The 17,619-nt window shown below is 37.8% G+C and overlaps 1 protein-coding gene across 8 annotated transcripts in view; it reads left to right on the forward strand.

Moving 5' to 3' along the window:
• The first annotated feature begins 8,742 nt into the window (after positions 1-8,742).
• Positions 8,743-17,619, forward strand: part of EPHA5 (EPH receptor A5) — a 313,487-nt gene continuing 304,610 nt past the window's right edge. For all 8 annotated transcript variants that reach the window (XR_009008431.1, XR_009008432.1, XM_007193544.2 and 5 more), the window contains exon 1: positions 8,743-9,666. Coding sequence is in view for 6 of the 8 variants with exons in the window: in XM_007193544.2 (XP_007193606.1) it covers positions 9,486-9,666 (181 nt within the window). In the remaining 2 variants the exon portion in view is untranslated. The remainder of the gene's footprint in view (positions 9,667-17,619) is intronic.

Consider the following 17,619-nt stretch of genomic DNA (forward strand, 5'->3'; position numbering starts at 1 on the left):
GGTCATATGGTAGTTCTATTTTTAGTTTTTCAAGGAACCTCCATATTGTCCTCCATAGTGGCTGTACCAATTTACCTTCCCACCAACAGTGTAGGAGGGTTCCCTTTTCTCCATACCCTCTCCAGCATTTAATGTTTGTAGATTTTTTTGATGATGGCCATTCTGACTGACTGGTGTGAGGTGATACCTCATTGTAGTTTTGATTTGCATTTCTCTAATAATTAGTGATGTTGAGCATCTTTTCATGTGCTTTTTGGCCATCTGTATGTCTTCTTGGAGAAATGTCTATTTAGATCTTCTGCCCATTTTTTGCTTGGGTTGTTTGGTTTTTGATTTTGAGCTGCATGAGCTGTTTGTATATTTTGGAGGTTAATCCCTTGTCAGTTGCTTCATTTGCAAATATTTTCTCCCATTCTGAGGGCTGTCTTTTTTTCTTGTTTATGGTTTCCTTTGCTGTGCAAAAGCTTTTAGGTTTAATTAGATCCCATTTGTTTATATTTGTTTTTATTTTCATTACTTTAGGAGGCAGATCAAAAAAGATCTTGCTGCAATTGATATCAGAGTGTTCTGCCTATGTTTTCCTCTAAGAGTTTTATAGTATCAAGTCTTACATTTAGGTCTTTAATCCATTTTGAGTTTATTTTTGTGTATGGTGTTAGGGAGTGTTCTAATTTCATTCTTTTACATGTAGTTGTCCAGTTTTACCAGCACCACTTGTTGAAGAGACTGTCTTTTCTCCATTGTATATTTTTGCCTCCTTTGTCATAGATTAGGTGATGATAGGTGTGTGGGTTTATCTCTGGGCTTTCTATCCTGTTTCTTTGATCTATATTTCTGTTTTTGTGCCAGTACCATACTGTTTTGATTACTGTAGCTTTGTAGTATAGCCTGAAGTCAGGGAGCTTGATTCCTCCAACTCTGTTTTTCTTTCTCAAGATTGCTTTCACTATCCAGGGTCTTTTGTGTTTCCATACAAATTGTAAAATATTTGGTTCTAACTCTGTGAAAAATGCTATTGGTAATTTGATAGGGATTGCATTGAATCTGTAGATTGCCTCGGGTAGTCTAGTCATTTTCACAATATTGATTCTTCCATTCCAAGAACATGGTATATCTGTTTGTGTCATCTTTGATTTCTTTCATCAGTATCTTATAGTTTTCTGAGTACAGATTTTTTGCCTCCTTAGGTAAGTTTATTCCTAGGTATTTTATTCTCTTTGTTGCAGTGGTAAATGGGATTGTTTCCTTAATTTCTCTTTCTGATCTTTTGTTGTTAGTGTATAGGAATGCAAGAGATTTTTGTGTATTAATTTTGTAGCCTGCAACTTTTCCAAATTCATTGATGAGCTCTGATAGTTTTCTGGTGGCATCTTTAGGATTTTCTGTGTATAGTATCATGTCATCTGCAAACAGTGACAATTCTACTTCTTCTTTTCCAATTTGGATTCCTTATATTTCTTTTTCTTCTCTGATTGCCATAGCTAGGACTTCCAAAACTATGTTGAATAATATTGGTGAGAGTGGACATCCTTGTCTTGCTCCTGATCTTAGAGGAAATGCTTTCAGGTTTTCACCATTGAGAATGATGTTTGCTGTGGGTTTGTCATATATGGCCTTTATTATGTTGAGGTAGGTTCCTTCTATGCCCACTTTCTGGAGCATTTTTATCATACATGGGTGTTGAATTTTGTCAAAAGCGTTTTCTGCATCTGTTGAGGTGATTATATGGTTTTTATTCTTTAATTTGTTATTATGGTGTGTCACATTGATTTGTGTACATTGAAGAATCCTTGCATCCCTGTGATAAATCTCACTTGATCATGGTGTCTGATAGTATCTTTAATGGAATCAACTAGTTTTACTACAATCACTAACATTTCCACATTTACCTTATGTCCTTTTATCACTTTAAAATAGCTAATAATATATATGTGTCCTATCCACATAGCTTTCATGTTTTTATAAGAGTAACATGGAGGAAAGACATGTTTTTATAAAAGTAACATGGAGGGAACATGAAGGAAAAATTGTTATTTCAGAAGGCTCCATTTTGAGCCAATTGGACTAGGGAAAGCCCTTCATGGATTTTTTGAGTTATGATTGTTGAGAATCTGTGGCATAAGTTTACTGAAGAAAATGACTTTGGGACTATTTTACTTAGTTGAAAAAATGGAAATTTAGGTGCATGGTAAAGGGAAAGATGAAGAAGGGTGGAAAGAAGAAAATCAGAAAAATAGACACTCAGAAAGAATCTGATGAAAAGTATTGCTCCAGAGAAATTCTCTGTGATATTCCAGGCCATAAAATGATAGGATATTGAAGTCAAATATCAATTATCACTGACTCTGTGAAAAAAAAATACTCCTCTTTTTTCATGTATTTTAAGAAAATTAGCTATCCTGTTCAGAACCTACACATTCTGAAGCAAAGTTATAGGGATGTTTTGCCAATTATGAAGTAAGTCAGTGTGGAAAGAAAACAGGAACAGAAGTGCCATCAACCAAGTGGGGGCTTTGGAGATTCCAGCAGGAAATGCACTGAAACATGAGGTAGAGGATAGAAATTATGCCTACCAGAATTGTCAGAATACTTGGAAATATTGTGGACATGCCAAAAGTGATTAAATCAAACAAATGATCACCCCTGTTTTTAGAATAGGGGCAGGGGCCAACCGAAATAATTTTATTTTACAAATTTATGGTAGTATAAGGTTACTCATTATCACTGTCTTTCAACTCTCTTCTATTCCTCTGTTTCTCCTTCTTTTATTTTTTCTTTCTGTGTGTGTGTATAAGTACATACACATTTTCTTCTGGAATTTTTTTACTTTGATTTTTCTACAAAAAAAATCTGTATTTTTATACAAATAATAAATGCTAATGGTAGAAAATACAAAAATAAAAGGCAGAAATTATCTCACCAGTCATATACAAATGTCATTAATGGAACATGCCTTCTTTCCATATTAAAAAATTGCTTTGTATATGCCTTTATAATTTGATATTTTAGAACTATCTTTTTTATGTACATATTCTTCCAAGCATTTAAATGGTTCCATGGTGTCTATTATATAGATGTATTTAGCACTTCTTACTGAATATTAGAGTATTTCTGATTTTTATCCATTAAAAATGCCATTATGTTTAATCTTTTAGTCCATTTTTATTAATTTATTTCCTTAAATTTTAATAAGTGTAATTGTTGAGTGTAATGTTACCCACATTTTAAAGGCACAATAATATTGTGAAACCACCCTACAAAAGACGTTCCAGATTCACTTCTCACCCATAGAGTGTGAGAGTACATGAGATTATCACTGCCAACTTTTACTTAGAAGCCTGTTCCATGGACAATCAACAGTAGTATTGAAAGCCTGGTTGCAAATGTACCCCTTACTTACTTATGTCATTGAGCAAATGTATCAGTTTTCCCCCCAGCAAACTATTGCTAGTTATATTATAAAATATGTTCTCATATGTGGATTATTTATGAATTTCAAGTCAGTATATGCATTGAATTTAATAAAAACCTTTCTCTGAATATGAAAAATAATACAGCTTATTTTTCACATATCAGCAAAGACTTCTGGAGTCCAGAAGATGGTTAGAAAAGTGGAGTTTTAAGTGAAGTGAGTCACTCTCACAATGTATCACTTCAATCTTGTGACTCTTCTGAGCACACTTTTCCTACTTCTTCAGCCCCGAGATTCCTTGTTATTTCAGTGTCTACGTCTTTGTATGATGCCAGTTGTTCAAGATGCTGGAGGCAAAGAGCAGCTGACGAACTTCTGGGCAAATCAGTGTGGCTCCTCATCAACTTCAGCAGCCTTGGCCTCCTAATACACTGCAATATGGGCCCTTGTAGCACATTGGTATAGGGACCATTAGAGAATAAACCAACCACCACCAACAACAATAAAAATTGGTAGCTCTTTAGATCACTATAATTTATTTGAATATTTTTTTCCTTATTCTTTGCTATAAAACTCTCTACTAATACTCACAGAAAGTGGAAGATTTTATTCTGTTCTCGATATTCATTGAAAGTAAAAAAAAAAAAATGAATGCTGATTATAATATGAACCCGTTTAATAAGTGAAGTTTCTGATGAGTAGTGCTTTAATGTATTGTTAATGTAATGAATATTACATTTAATGTATAGTAATGAAATAATTTATATATTTAAACCTTCATTCATTTATTAAAATGCTATTAATTCATTATTTTTAAAATTAAATACCTAACTGATAATCAATTAGCTTTAAATAAAATTAAATCTAACTTTGTTATATAAAAATTTGGGTTATTAATAGACAAAGGGGTTCTAGGACTTTAAAAAAATTCTTAAAAAACAATAATGAAAAAAATTTTGTTTTTATGTTAATTAAATTAAAATGCAACGTATAGGGCTTCCCTGGTGGCGCAGTGGTTGAGAGTCTGCCTGCTAATGCAGGGGACACGGGTTCGAACCCTGGTCTGGGAAGATCCCACATGCCGCGGAGCGGCTGGGCCCGTGAGCCACAATTGCTGAGCCTGCGCGTCTGGAGCCTGTGCCCCGCGACGGGAGGGGCCGCGATAGAGAAAGGCCCGCGCACCGCGATGAAGAGCGGTCCCCACACCGCGATGAAGAGTGGCCCCCGCTTGCCGCAACTGGAGAAAGCCCTCGCACGAACCGAAGACCCAACACAGCCAAAAATAAATAAATAAATAAATAAATAAATAAGAAAATCCTTTAAAAAAAAAAAAAAAAAAAAAAAAATGCAACGTATAAAATAATGAATATATTAGCATTAATCTGGTTGTGAACTTCAAGAGCTACTATTGATTGCTTAAATATATTTTAATATATATTATATATATTAAATATATATAATATATATTTGTATATATTATATATATTATATATTATATATATTTAATATATATAAATATATTTTGATGAATCTTTACCTTTGGGATCAAAATAATTGACATCACCATATATGTATTCTTTTCAGGAAATCATGGATCTGAAAAAGTAACTTCATTAGAGTATCTTATTGTTTCATTAAGGTATCTTATAATTTCAAATGTAACATCTACTATGGGTTAAATTTTGCTTTGTTTTTGTTTTTCCCAAATTCTCCCAAAGAAAGAATGTAGCTGTGACAAAAACGTTTAAAACAATTATGTAAAAAATTGCTAAGATTACATAATATTTTAGGGAAACATGTTCTTTGGTTTATGGAGTTTTATTTAGATTATTTTTATAAAGACTGTTGCTTGTGTTTTCTTCCATGGTTTATGTGAGCTTCCTGCCATCTGTTTGTGTTGTCTGTTTATCTGTCCACACACCTCAATTTTGTTATTTTCTTGATTTGGTCCGTTGTCTCCATTTTACACAAACAAATTTTGTACATGTTTTTGTATACATGAGACAGTCTTTTTCTCCATGTAATGCTCATTTAGGATCCTTCCTTTCTTGTTTTCTCCTATTCATTTAACTGACCTGTACTGTATTATTTGGCTAATTCCCTTTAGATTTAAATAAACTTGAAAATTGGAATACTTTTTTCCATTAATTGTTCCCATTAATGGAGAATTCTTGGGTACTGCTCTTTTTTCCTGAACAACTGGTTATCAAATTTATTCTTTACTTCTGTTACATTATAATTTGCTCACACAGAGTCAGTGCCATGGGTTAAAATTTCCACATCTTACCAGCTGTTGGACTACTCAGGGTGCCTACCTCATTTCCTCAGTCTTCTCATCATCGATATGCGGCCAATAATTACACAGACATGATGGTTGGAGTGTCAACATTAAATAAAATAATTGATGTAAAACATCACATGATGCTTAATACATAGCAAATCATCCGTAAATACCAGCAAGTCTGCTTATTAAAATTGCTTCTGTTGTTGTTCTACTTTGAATGCAGTGAAGATATATTCAGGTTTATTAATACATTGAATTTAACTATAATACCTTTTATAGGGTAGTAACCATTCAACGTGTCATATCAAGGTGATTCTTCATATCTTTTCTTCATGAAAGCTTAGTACGAAAGCCAGACCAAGTAGAGATCTAGGGAGACACCAGCCACTTTCACCATTTTGAGGCCACAGCAGTTATCCCAAGCAATGAGAAGTGCAAACATAGTAGGCTTTCTTGTGCAAAGCTGTAGTATGACAGAAAAAGACAAATCTAGTTTTCATGCAATGCCATCATCCAATGTAAGTATGCTAAGAGTATGTCCATGCCAAGAAATCAACACATGGTCAAATATAAGATTTCCTTTGAGATTGAGGCCAAAGCCAAACCACCCTCATTGTCTCCTCTGATTAACCTTCATTAGACCAAAAAATGACTTTCATTGCTGTCCCTGGGGCTTCATTTTACAGCTGTTCATTCTTTCAAAGTTATGTAATAAATACTATTTAACAACCATGACAAAGATGGAGAATAGCAAGGTGGAGAATACAAAGGATTTTGCATTCTGTATTCTCAGTCCCTTAATGAGAAGGTAGAATAATTCCCACCATAGGGAACAGTGTCCCAGGTTTTCTTTGGCATACCTAGTTTAAATTCTGTCTCTTTATACCAATATATATATATACTTATAGTTAGATCATTCATTCCAGTTTTTCACTCAGAAAATATTATCATTGTGTTGATTGACATAAATCATAAGCTATGGATACTTGGAGAAAGAGAACCAAATCACTTCTTTCTGGGAAGAGAAAAATCAGTCTTCAATGCTTGACTCTCCTTGGACACTGAGTAGGGTTTTAGATGAGAGAGATGTGTGTGAGGGAATAGGGTGGGGGAAATGTTAAATATTTTTAGGGAGTGGTGGAACTTCTGCAGAGTGGAGTGCCAGATGTAAAAGCAGAGAGGTATGAGACAATTTAGGTAACACTGAATTCAAAACTTTAGTGTAAAATAAAATAGAAAATTTGTTTAAGCCGTTTGTAGTAGAAGGCTTTCAAAGATAGCCTGAAGAAATTTGGTAATTTTGCAGTCAAAGGTAAATAATTGGAGACAGATGAACAGAGTAGTAACAGAAATGCAAAGGATATGGAAGAGAAGAGAACTTGAAGATCATCTTCTCCAAATCCCTCTTTTTACTGATGAGGATACTGAGGCCTAAAGAAATAAAACAAGTTCAAAGTCCCATTAAACTGCCTCTGTTTCATACACAGCATTATTATGTGTTCATAGGCTTTAGATAACTTCCTTGATATTCTGTTTAGATATTTTTAAGTAACTCAACTATAAATTTGGGCGGAGGAGCTTACATTCTGAATGGTCTTCAAATAGAAACATAAATTTTAACTTTTCATCTCACTGTGAGGCTTTTTGCCAAACTGAGAGACTGATTCACTGCCATTCCTCTAAATTTGCTTCATGCATTTGGAGCACATTATAATAGAAAGAAGCTGCTTTTAGATTTCTGGTGCCAAAACATTTCAGGGAAAAAAAAAATCAAAGATGAGCTTCCACCTCTGCATGAAATTGCATCACTGCCACTTTATTCTTTCATCTTTATTGTAAATATTTAAACAAAAAACAAATGTCATCAGCTAAAGATTATGAGAAATTTATTGTGAAGACAAACAGGGCTCTCGATATTAAAGTTGGTGAGCAGAACCAACATTATTAGGTGTGAGTGTAAACCCAATCTTCACAGTAGAGACTCTGCAGCAAATTAAATGAGATACCTTTCTTCTAAAATCACGCTTTTTGGTAGATGCTTTATCTGTAGGTTTTTTTGTTTTGTTTTTTGTTTTTTAATGCCAGTATACTAAAACTTGCCCTTCAGATGTATCTCTTTGAAAAAATGAATGAGAAAATTGAGGAAAAAATAATAAAGCAAGGGAAGACATAATAGGGGTGAAACATGGAAAGTTAATTGTTTTAAACCGTTTTTCTTAATTATTTGTGTCTCTCAATGCAGCAGAACACAAGACATTAAAACAAATTTAATTAAAAATATCCTGAAATTAATTTCACTGGAATTAATTTCATATATCTGCATATCATATAATTTCTAAAGCATAAAACGTCCCATCAATGAAATTAGTTAATTAAATCATCACATCTTAAAAGTAACTGGAACACCACAATTCTCAATTGCCAAATTCTTTGACTTCCTGAAATCGCAATCATAGCTACCGTTTCTATATTTAGAAATTCTACCATTTACTTTGAAGAAAATGTTGACTAATTATTTCATTCCAGCCTCCAAAATATTGGAAGAATAGAAAGCGTCAGTAGCAGTGAGCGATAAGGGTATTTAAGAAACTAGCCACGGACTAGCACAGCCTACGAATGCTTGGCTATGTGACGGCAAGGTTGTTGATGCCACAAGCCTGTGATGGGCAGCAGGCAATATGCCAAACAAGGGACCCGCTCCTCTAAGGGCTTGCTGCTGAACTGGGTCCGATTTCCCTTCAGCTTCCCGAGAGCCCGGGTCTTCGCAGGCGTCGTCAGGAGAATTCTTCGCCCTAATTATCCTCGGAGACAGACGCGCCTTTCCCGGAGACCGCTAGGCAACACTCACCACGGCAGCCTCCTGATTACTTCCCTCCGTGGGTGTGTGACTTCGTCTAAGCTACTCACACTTACAGTAGATTCTCACTGGCGAGGCTGCGAGCAGCAGAGGGCGGGGGGAGCCGGGAAGAGGAGGGGGAGGAGGGTGGGAGGCGCAGAGCGGGCAGGCGGAGGAGACTACGGAGCTCCAGACTCAGCAGCAGCGCGCCGTGGCGGTGCAGTTCCGAGCTCGCCTGCCCAGCGGCGCACACACCGCCTCCTCCCCGAGCACCGGGAACCGCCGAAGCTCCGGGCCGCCGCCGCCGCCGCCGCCGCCGCCGCCGCCGCAGGGCTCCGCGCTCTTGCCCGCTAGCCGCCGTCAGTCCTTCCCTCGTCAGAGCTCAGCCCGCAACTATTTCCCTCTGCCGGCCTCTTTGAACTCTGGGTCTTTTCCTCCGCTCCCGTCTCTCGTATTTTTCCCACCCTATATTTTCCCAACTCCTCTTCCTTTCTCCTTAGCCACCCTGCTTTTTTCTCCTCTTTTTATTGAGGATTTCTTCTTAAGATGCCTTGTCTTCCTTACCTTCGTCCATTTCAGCCCTGAAGACTGAAAAGGAGGCTTTATCTCTCCCCCAGTGGCATTTAAAAGACCCCAATCCTTAAAAGTCTAAAGAGGTAAAGAACAGGACGCGGAACCTTCTCGACACCCTTGAGTCCGGTCCCGAACTGCACTATCCACCGTTACTAGTATTTCATTTAACCCCGGTGTAGAGGAGGGAGTAGGGAGCCGGGAGCAAACTTCAGCCGTCTCAGAGGATCCCTGGTTCCCGCATTTGGACGAGCCGCGAGCCAGAAGGCGAAGGAGCCCACGGGGAACGAGGAGGAAGCGCGAGCCTCTCTCGCCCCCTCCGCGAGGCGGGAGCCGTGGACTGAGCGGCGCGGGACAGCGGCGGCGGAGGCGGCGAAGAGAAGATGAGGGGCTCGGGGCCCCGGGGTGCGGGACGCCGGCGGCCCCCGGGCGGCGGCGGCGACCTACCCAGCACCCCCGCGTCTCTGGCCGGCTGCTACTCCGCACCTCGCAGAGCCCCCCTCTGGACTTGCCTTCTCCTGTGCGCCGCGCTCCGGACCCTCCTGGCCAGCCCCAGCAACGAAGGTAGAGCGGTGGGGGTGGGGACCGCGGCGACCAGGGGCGGAGGGGCGAGGCGGGGCCTGGAAGCGCGGGTCCGGGCGCGCTGGACGCGGCTGCCGTGGATGAAATCGCACCCCTCCTCTCGAACTAACATTTGTCGTCTGCTTTCGCTAGCCTTTTCGCCCGCATCCCGCCGTCTCTGCTTGCATTGTTTGACATTAGCTGAGGAGTGCTGGGCGCGGAACCTGCCTGTGGACACAGGCTGCTTGGGGGGGCGGGGGCTGGGAAGTTGGAAGCCAGGAGGAAAGAGGGCTCCGAGACCCGCGCCCGGAGGCTGGGTGCGGCTGGGTCTCACTTGAAGCCCGTGGGGAAGTGACATTTCGGGCTTGAAAGGGTGGGAACTGTTTGAAGAGCAGTGGCAGGGATCTCGGGAGCGTTGGGGCTTTTAGAAACCGTTGTTTGAGGCCGGGGATGGGAAACGCAGCAGGGGTAGCTGGATGCTTTTATTTGGGGGAGAGGAGAGTGCCTTCTGGGAGCTGTTATTTAGGGCATCACCCACTGCTATTCTGGGGTGGGTGGTAAGAGCTTTTATTTCTCGAGGGAGGGGGATGGCGAAGGAAGGAAGGCGCTCCACACTGTGCTGGTGTCGCTCACTTTGGGGGTCTCATAATCACACGGAGGCGAAATTGGAAGAAGGCGGGAAGGTGGGATGCCGCGGGAGGCGGAGGGTTCGGGGGGGAAGGGAGTGTCTCCTCCGGGCACCCACCGGGTCAGGTCTTCCCGTGTTTCCGTGAAGGAAAAGCCCCGCTCCGGATCCTCGAGTCCCCACTCTCCTCCCCACCCTCAATCCTGCGCTCCGGACCCAGAAGACTGTCCCCGCCTTGCACCGGGAGAGTAGGGCCGGCGCGGGAGCAGCACCTGCGCGGCGTTCGCGGCTCTCCGAGCTCTGCTCAGCCCCTCGGCCCGCCGCCCTCGGCCTCCGGGTCCGCTCTGCCGCGCTGGCTCCTCTTACACGCCGGGACCGAGCTTAAGGGCACAAGCCCTCTGTGTGTGGGGGGGTGGGGGTGGGGGTGGGGGGGGCAGCATCTCATATCGGTCAGCTCCATCCCGAAAACATCGAAAACCCTACCCTCTTGGCTGCAAGGTTGGGGTTTCGATTTGGGGCTCCGGATGCCTCGAGTGAGGCACAGAACCTTAAAATTTTCCTTCCACTCGTGGGGCAGGGGACCCCGGACCGGAACGATGAAGCAGCAGCGGCGGAGTCGTGTATGTCCTCGTGACTTGCCCGGGTTGTGTCTTGGCTGTAGGAGAAGGCGCTGAGCTGGTTTCGGGGTGCTGCCAGCTCCCTAGGAACGGTGTGAAAAGCAGGGCAGATCGAGACTCCTCACCCCACCCCATGAATTTCTCTCTTTAACCCCTACATTTATTTTTAAAAATCTGATTTAAGGATTACATGTAGATCGATCTATCTACCTATCTATTTACCTACCTATAAAGTCTCCCATGCTTAACACAAGCAGTCTGCATTTTTTACCTTCCCGACAAAGTTGAGAAAGTGTTTTCTGAAGTCGTAGTCCTTTTATTGACATCTCATGTTAGATTCATTATGTTAGAAGTCCGGAGGATTATGACAGGGTTAGGAGTCCTTTCATTAACTGTCTTATTTCACCGAAAGGGGCATCCTGGTTTGGATTTAAAAAGTAATAGTAGTAGTAATATAATTTATCCTTTCGTGTGTTGCGTTATGTTTCAGGTTTTTTGTTTTTTTTTTCCAGGTGTGATGGGGGAAGGGGCTTATGTAGAGGTGTAAGGGAGTAGTAGCTCTTGGTTAGAGAATGGAAGAAATGAAGTCTCAGGGAAGGTGGCGCTAAATGGAAACAAGGGTCGAGACTGTGCGGGGAGAAAGAGGCAAAAGGAGATGGAGGGAAGCAAGCAAATAGCATCGGTCTCCTATTGTAAGCGGAGCTGGAGTCTTGTGGAAGGTAGACTGGCTTATATTACAGACTTAACACCCACAGATTGTGTTGTCCTTACCCCAGCTACTGGTACACACAGCAAAACTTGGGCTTCAGTGAGATGGGGATTGCCGAGGTCTAACCAACAATGAGCGGTACTTTACTAGCCAGTGTTCTGAAGACGCTAAAAGTAAAAGCGTGTCTGTTGTTTGAGGTACATTTTGTAACTTCATTATTTTACATAACTAGAAATAAAATTTATATATTTACACACACACACACACACACACACACACACTTCCTCTCATTCATCCTGTCTCTGCCCAACAGTTTCCATCTTTCCATTAGTGTCATCCCAGACCTTTAATATTTATGTTCTCTTCTTTTTGTTTCTCCATAATACTGCTCTTCTAAATCAAACAACAGGAATATAAGGTATTTATAACAGAAGTCAGTTTGTTTATTTATTTAAAGATTCAGATTGGAGATTTTAAGTTTGTTTCTGATTGTTTTTGGAGGAACTTTGGAAGATCAGGGGCAGAAAGATTTTATGTATGCACTGACTCCATTAATAACTTGCTCTCCTATACTTTGCTTTCTGCAACCTATAGATGCTTAGTGATTTCTCAGACTATAGTGTGTATATACATTATATATGTGTATGATATGAATGCTCCCATTATGTGAGAAAAAAATTTTTCAAGGCAGATAGAAATAAATGTGAGTTTACATTTATAATTGGTATTCCAGTCATGTTTAAAATTTAAGTTTGGTAGACATAAATAAGCAGAATTGAACAGAAAAAGTCAAATATGTGTCTAGAATCTTGGACTGATATGAAATGAATTTTAGAATACATTGGATAATAGACAAAAAGAGGAAAATGTACTCTTTAGCCTGAATTCTAGGATAATGTAAATATATCTTTAGTTGTCTTATTACACACATTAGGCATAAATAACATGTGGAAGAAACCTTTGAACTACAGTGTAATATACAAGACTTTTATTGTAAAATAATTCCGAGACATATATAAAGCAAAAAAATTGTCTAAGACTGATCAGGCAGGACAAATATTAGCAAGTGTATCAACAAGTGAAAATTTTAATAGATTTAATAAGTAAAGGGAGCGTGTCCACTGTTATGAATATTGGAGGTGGCCCTGAACTTATTCAGTAACTGCCACTTTTTGCTGTCTGGAGATATATTTGTAAACAAGCATTATTTGGCAAGTGCTTTTCGCAGTAGGGATTCTTGGCCAATTACTGCTGAACAGCTCTGCATTGAAAATGATTCACCCACAGTGAATCAAGCTTAATTCATTGAGCTACAGTCAGTAATGTCCCAGTAAAGTGCTTCTGACAGTTGTCAGCAGTTTGTATTTGAAAAGTCCAGTTTCTTGTCTCTGAATGTTTTGTATGTTGGAGAAAGTGCAATGGAGGGGCTCTGAGGGAGAAAAAAAACACCACATGAGGGGAAAAACTGGGGGGCTCAACTGTTTGAAAAACAATTATAAAATTGTAAATGTTTTAATGGAAAGAAAGAAAAGGAAGAAAGTTTGTTTTAGGGTTTTTCTTGGTTTATAATAGGACCAGACCCATAAAACGATTGGACAACAGACGTAATAGATTTGTAAAACCAAATGGCTTTGTTTTGTGGCCTTGTCATCTGGTTGTAATTCATTTCCTTTTAGATAAAGAGGAAGGACCCCACAGAAAAAGGACAGTAAAATTATTCCCTCACCAGGACGCTACTGAAGGAAAAAAGAGAGCCATTACCCCTGTTTGAATCATAGCTTGTTGGAACTAGGAAGACACCATGAGGAGTTTAGGCTTTTTGCTTTATAAACCATGAATGGGGAGCAGAGGGATGGGTCTTAACATTTTAAGCCTTTTTTTTGATGTAGACAAAGATCTTCTTGGGTGTCAGGGTGACATGTAAGAGGATTTCATTTCCTCATTTAAGGCAGGGAAGAGGTTGAACAATTTCTGCATTTCTAATGGATAGTTCTCCTTTGATTGAAAATATTCTTATTATAATATTGTCACTTGTAAATATTATTAATTCTTTATGTAAGTTCACATAGGATATAATTGGTATGGGAAAAGATTCATTTTTTTATGCTTAGAAATGTATTACTTGCCATTATTTGTATTATTAATACTCTGCTTTACAAAATGTGACCATTTAGAATATTTCTACATGAAATATAAAAATGAGATGATATAGCTATTTACAGACAAAACAGCCCTAGTCTATTTAATTAAATATTAGACTTTATTCAGTGCTGCTACTGCTGAGAAAATGACTATGCTTTAGTTATTTTTCACTACATTTTTGTTTATTGACTTGACCACTCGAAACTCCTTTGTTTGGTGTGCTTTTTTATGTATTTGCTTGAGTGACCAATTTATTTCTCTTTCATTTGTAAGAAACCTTTTAACCTTTGACTGTAAAAATAGGGTATAATGTGCATGATTATGTTAACTAACTATAGTTATTTTTCCTTTTATGAGTCAAACAACTTTTTTTAAAAAGAAAAATGTGTTGTTAATATCTTGAAGAAATAACTACTGTAAAAAGTAATAATTCTTTATACTTTATTTTTTCAATTTAAATTAGCAGATATATTTCATTTTACTAATGAATAACATGAACTTAAGTCAGCAGAGGTATCTGATTATTCAAAGATGATTATGGCATTTTTAACAATCTTAAAATACTTTTACAATAGTTTTCATAAAACATCAAAATTAACTGAAGTTTGAATATTCAGCCTTGCTTATGAATCACTAAAAATTGATTGCAGTATTTGTCCATTTGTTTTCTTTCCAGAAACAGTGACTTTTAACTATGAAATCAATACGAGAGCTAAAAATGTAAATTGTTACCTTAGAGACTCAATGATTCTTTCTGTTCTAATATCTCTGGTGAGTATGTATTTATCTATAGCGCAGAATAGTTCCTGCTGGCATGCTCTATTGGGTAAATACATATTTAGTTATTTTATCAAAATGTATATAATCAGTTGGTTAGATAGTTATTTCTTCAAAGGAGTTATCCTAGTCTATTGTATACATAAACACACCTAATGGTATTTTTAATTGACATTAAAAATGTATCATATGTTCTATCACAGACTAAATGATACACTTACGTTTCTATGAATGTATACAAAAGTCACTAAAAAATAAAATAAGTTCTAAAGGCTTTGTAAACACAGATTTAAATAGTTCATGTTTTTTACAAAAAGTTTAATAATACATAACTTTGAAATAATAAACAAAATAGGTTATTCAGTAAGATATATTTGATATAGGAAATGAATAACTGGAGATTCTCTGATCTATTCATAACATTTTTTCAAATCATTATGTTATTATTATATTATATAGCAGTTAGAAAACTGGAAGATTTGATAATTATTCACTGTGAAAATCTTGTCTGAATTATTGGTTCCATTGAAAATGTTTAAATCAAAATGTAAATGATCTGTTTTTAAGTATTTGGTTTTTAACTTCCAAGACAGTTAGCATGACTGCTTAAGGAGTCTCCCTTTATCATATACTTTTCCTGTTTTAGTTTCTGCCTTTCTAGACATTTGTTTATTCAGAGTTAATGAAATCAATTTTAAAGTGTTTGAACAAGACAAAAATTTACTTTTGAACAAGAAAAAATGTTTAAGAATTTTTAAATCCAAATTTTGGACAACAGCTCATTTTTTAGAATACATTTGATAACATATACAAGGTGTTGTAATAAAGAACTTTCCACCAAAATACTAGGCTCACTGATGCTGTACATTGTACTATGAAATAGCCATTTATAAATCAAATTACAAATAGTGGTACAGGTATTCTTGAGTATTAAAACTTGATTGGAATTTACATTTTTCTATTGACACTGTAAATTTCACATGTATAGGATTTATTCATTTCACTCATTCTAATCCCATAAAATAAGAAATGGCTGTAATTTAAAATTCATATTAAAATGGCAATAGAAAACACTTAATTGAATGACTTAAAACATAATTCTAATCAACAAATCTCATGAGAAATAGATTTTTAAATTACCTTTTAACTTATTTCATTACCATCTTAAAAATTTCTTAGACTATCTATTGTTAGTGTAAAGCAAAAAATAAATAAATAAAAAGAAAAAAACGCTGTAAGGTACATAATAATTTAAATTGTGTCTGGTGAAATGTGTGGGACTTTATGGTCTAGCTTGTATTTTTTCTAAAAGTTCAAACTTGTCATCGAGTATCTCTAATGAGAATTCTAGGTGTTACAAAGTTATAAAATAAAACTGTAATTTAGCAGTTGCACCACTTGGAGCTTTTGAAAACTCTGTGGTTTAGCATGATGACTTTTATTATTACTAGCTGCCATTTTATGTGGGTATAATTTTTAATGTTTTTTTTTAATCTTTAGCAATTTAAAGAAACCATAAGGAGTCATTTCTACCATTTAAAGAATGCCGAAAAATCCTCTAAAAAAAAGTATGTGTTTTGTCTTTAGAATCTCATTGATAATGTATTCAGTTAAAGAAAACCTAGTAAGCTCTGTTCTTAAAGCATTATGTTAGCTCTTTTTTTTTTTCCCTGTAGGTTCTACAGCCTTTAATTTCTGATCAGTTTATGTAGTACTTTATTAATATCATTTAAACTATTGGAGAATATACAAAACTGTTGATCAGAAGTTGACCCTAGGTCATGTATTCTTTCCTCTGTATCTTCCAGTGATTCAGTATTCATGGCTTTAATTGCTGTGCATTTATTAAGCAGAGTTCAAGAACTTGGCCTGAGGATTGTGTTTGTGCACATGGACACGTTTTAGGTTGTGTGTTAAGGTTGTGGTGAAGCTGGGAGAAAGAGTGGGGAGGGATGTCATGATGGTATCACTATGAACTTGATATTAATACAAGTGCTTGGGTTTTATTTTTTATATTGTTAAAAAATACCATACTAGCACACACACACATTCTAATTTTATATTTGTTTTACTGACTCTGAAGATATAAATCCCAGCCTAATGGAAAAAAATAACTCTTTAGTTCATTTTATTTCATCCATTTAGTTCTTTTTTCTTTTATTTCTCTGTAAGTTGTACAGTTTTCTTGAGTCATGACAAATACTTGTGGCGTTAGATACCTCGCAGATTAAATAATTGGGATTAAAGTGACTGTGATGAGTCTAATTCTGTTATAGTTGCTGGACTATTGCCCAGGCTATCTTCTCCATCCATCACACACGTCTTCGGTTCTAACTAAACTGGGCTCGTAACTTTGTTAAGTAAATGATCTGGTAAAAAAATAATAATAATAATAATCAAAGAGCCAAAACTGGAGGGTTGAAATATTTTGCATATGCTTTGTGAGAAAATGTTCCTACTTGGAAACATGTTTCCGGCTCAGTATTGGAGGATTTAGAGAAAATACAGTCTGTTCTTTTACTCAGAAATGGGTAGTGTCTTTTTTCTCTTATGATAATTTCACACTCTTATTTTCATCCGTCACATCTCATTTCCCCTTTACCCCTCCTTTTCTCTCTCTTTCCCTTCTTCCTTCTTCCCCTCTCCCTTATCAGATACTCCATTTATGCAAAGTCAAATCAAGATAAGAGGGTAAGAGCTCATCCATGCCTGTAAGAGCTCATCCATACATCCTGCCTCCAAGGAAGTATTGGGGTGATCAGACAATATAGTCTTCTGTTAAATAAATCATGGGACCCAGTCCTTAACGGTAAAGAGTAGATTGTAGCAAACCAAGTTATATATTTTTTACTTGATTCCTAAGTCAGAAGTACAAGAGTTTAAGGTATCTGTCAGTTTTGTGTTTCTTATAAGATAGCTCACTTATTTACTTTGCACTGGCTGTCCCTTCCAGCTCCAGGATGCTTGTTAATGTCTTCTGTGGAAAGACAAACTCAGCAGGTAGGTCCGGCTGGCACCGGTTCAGCCCAGCAGTCCGCAGCAGGCGCGCTTTCTCTGAGCCAAGTTGTAGCTTTCACGCAGAGCCC

This window comes from Balaenoptera acutorostrata, chromosome 5, assembly GCF_949987535.1.
Source record: "Balaenoptera acutorostrata chromosome 5, mBalAcu1.1, whole genome shotgun sequence".
NCBI lineage: Eukaryota > Metazoa > Chordata > Mammalia > Artiodactyla > Balaenopteridae > Balaenoptera > Balaenoptera acutorostrata.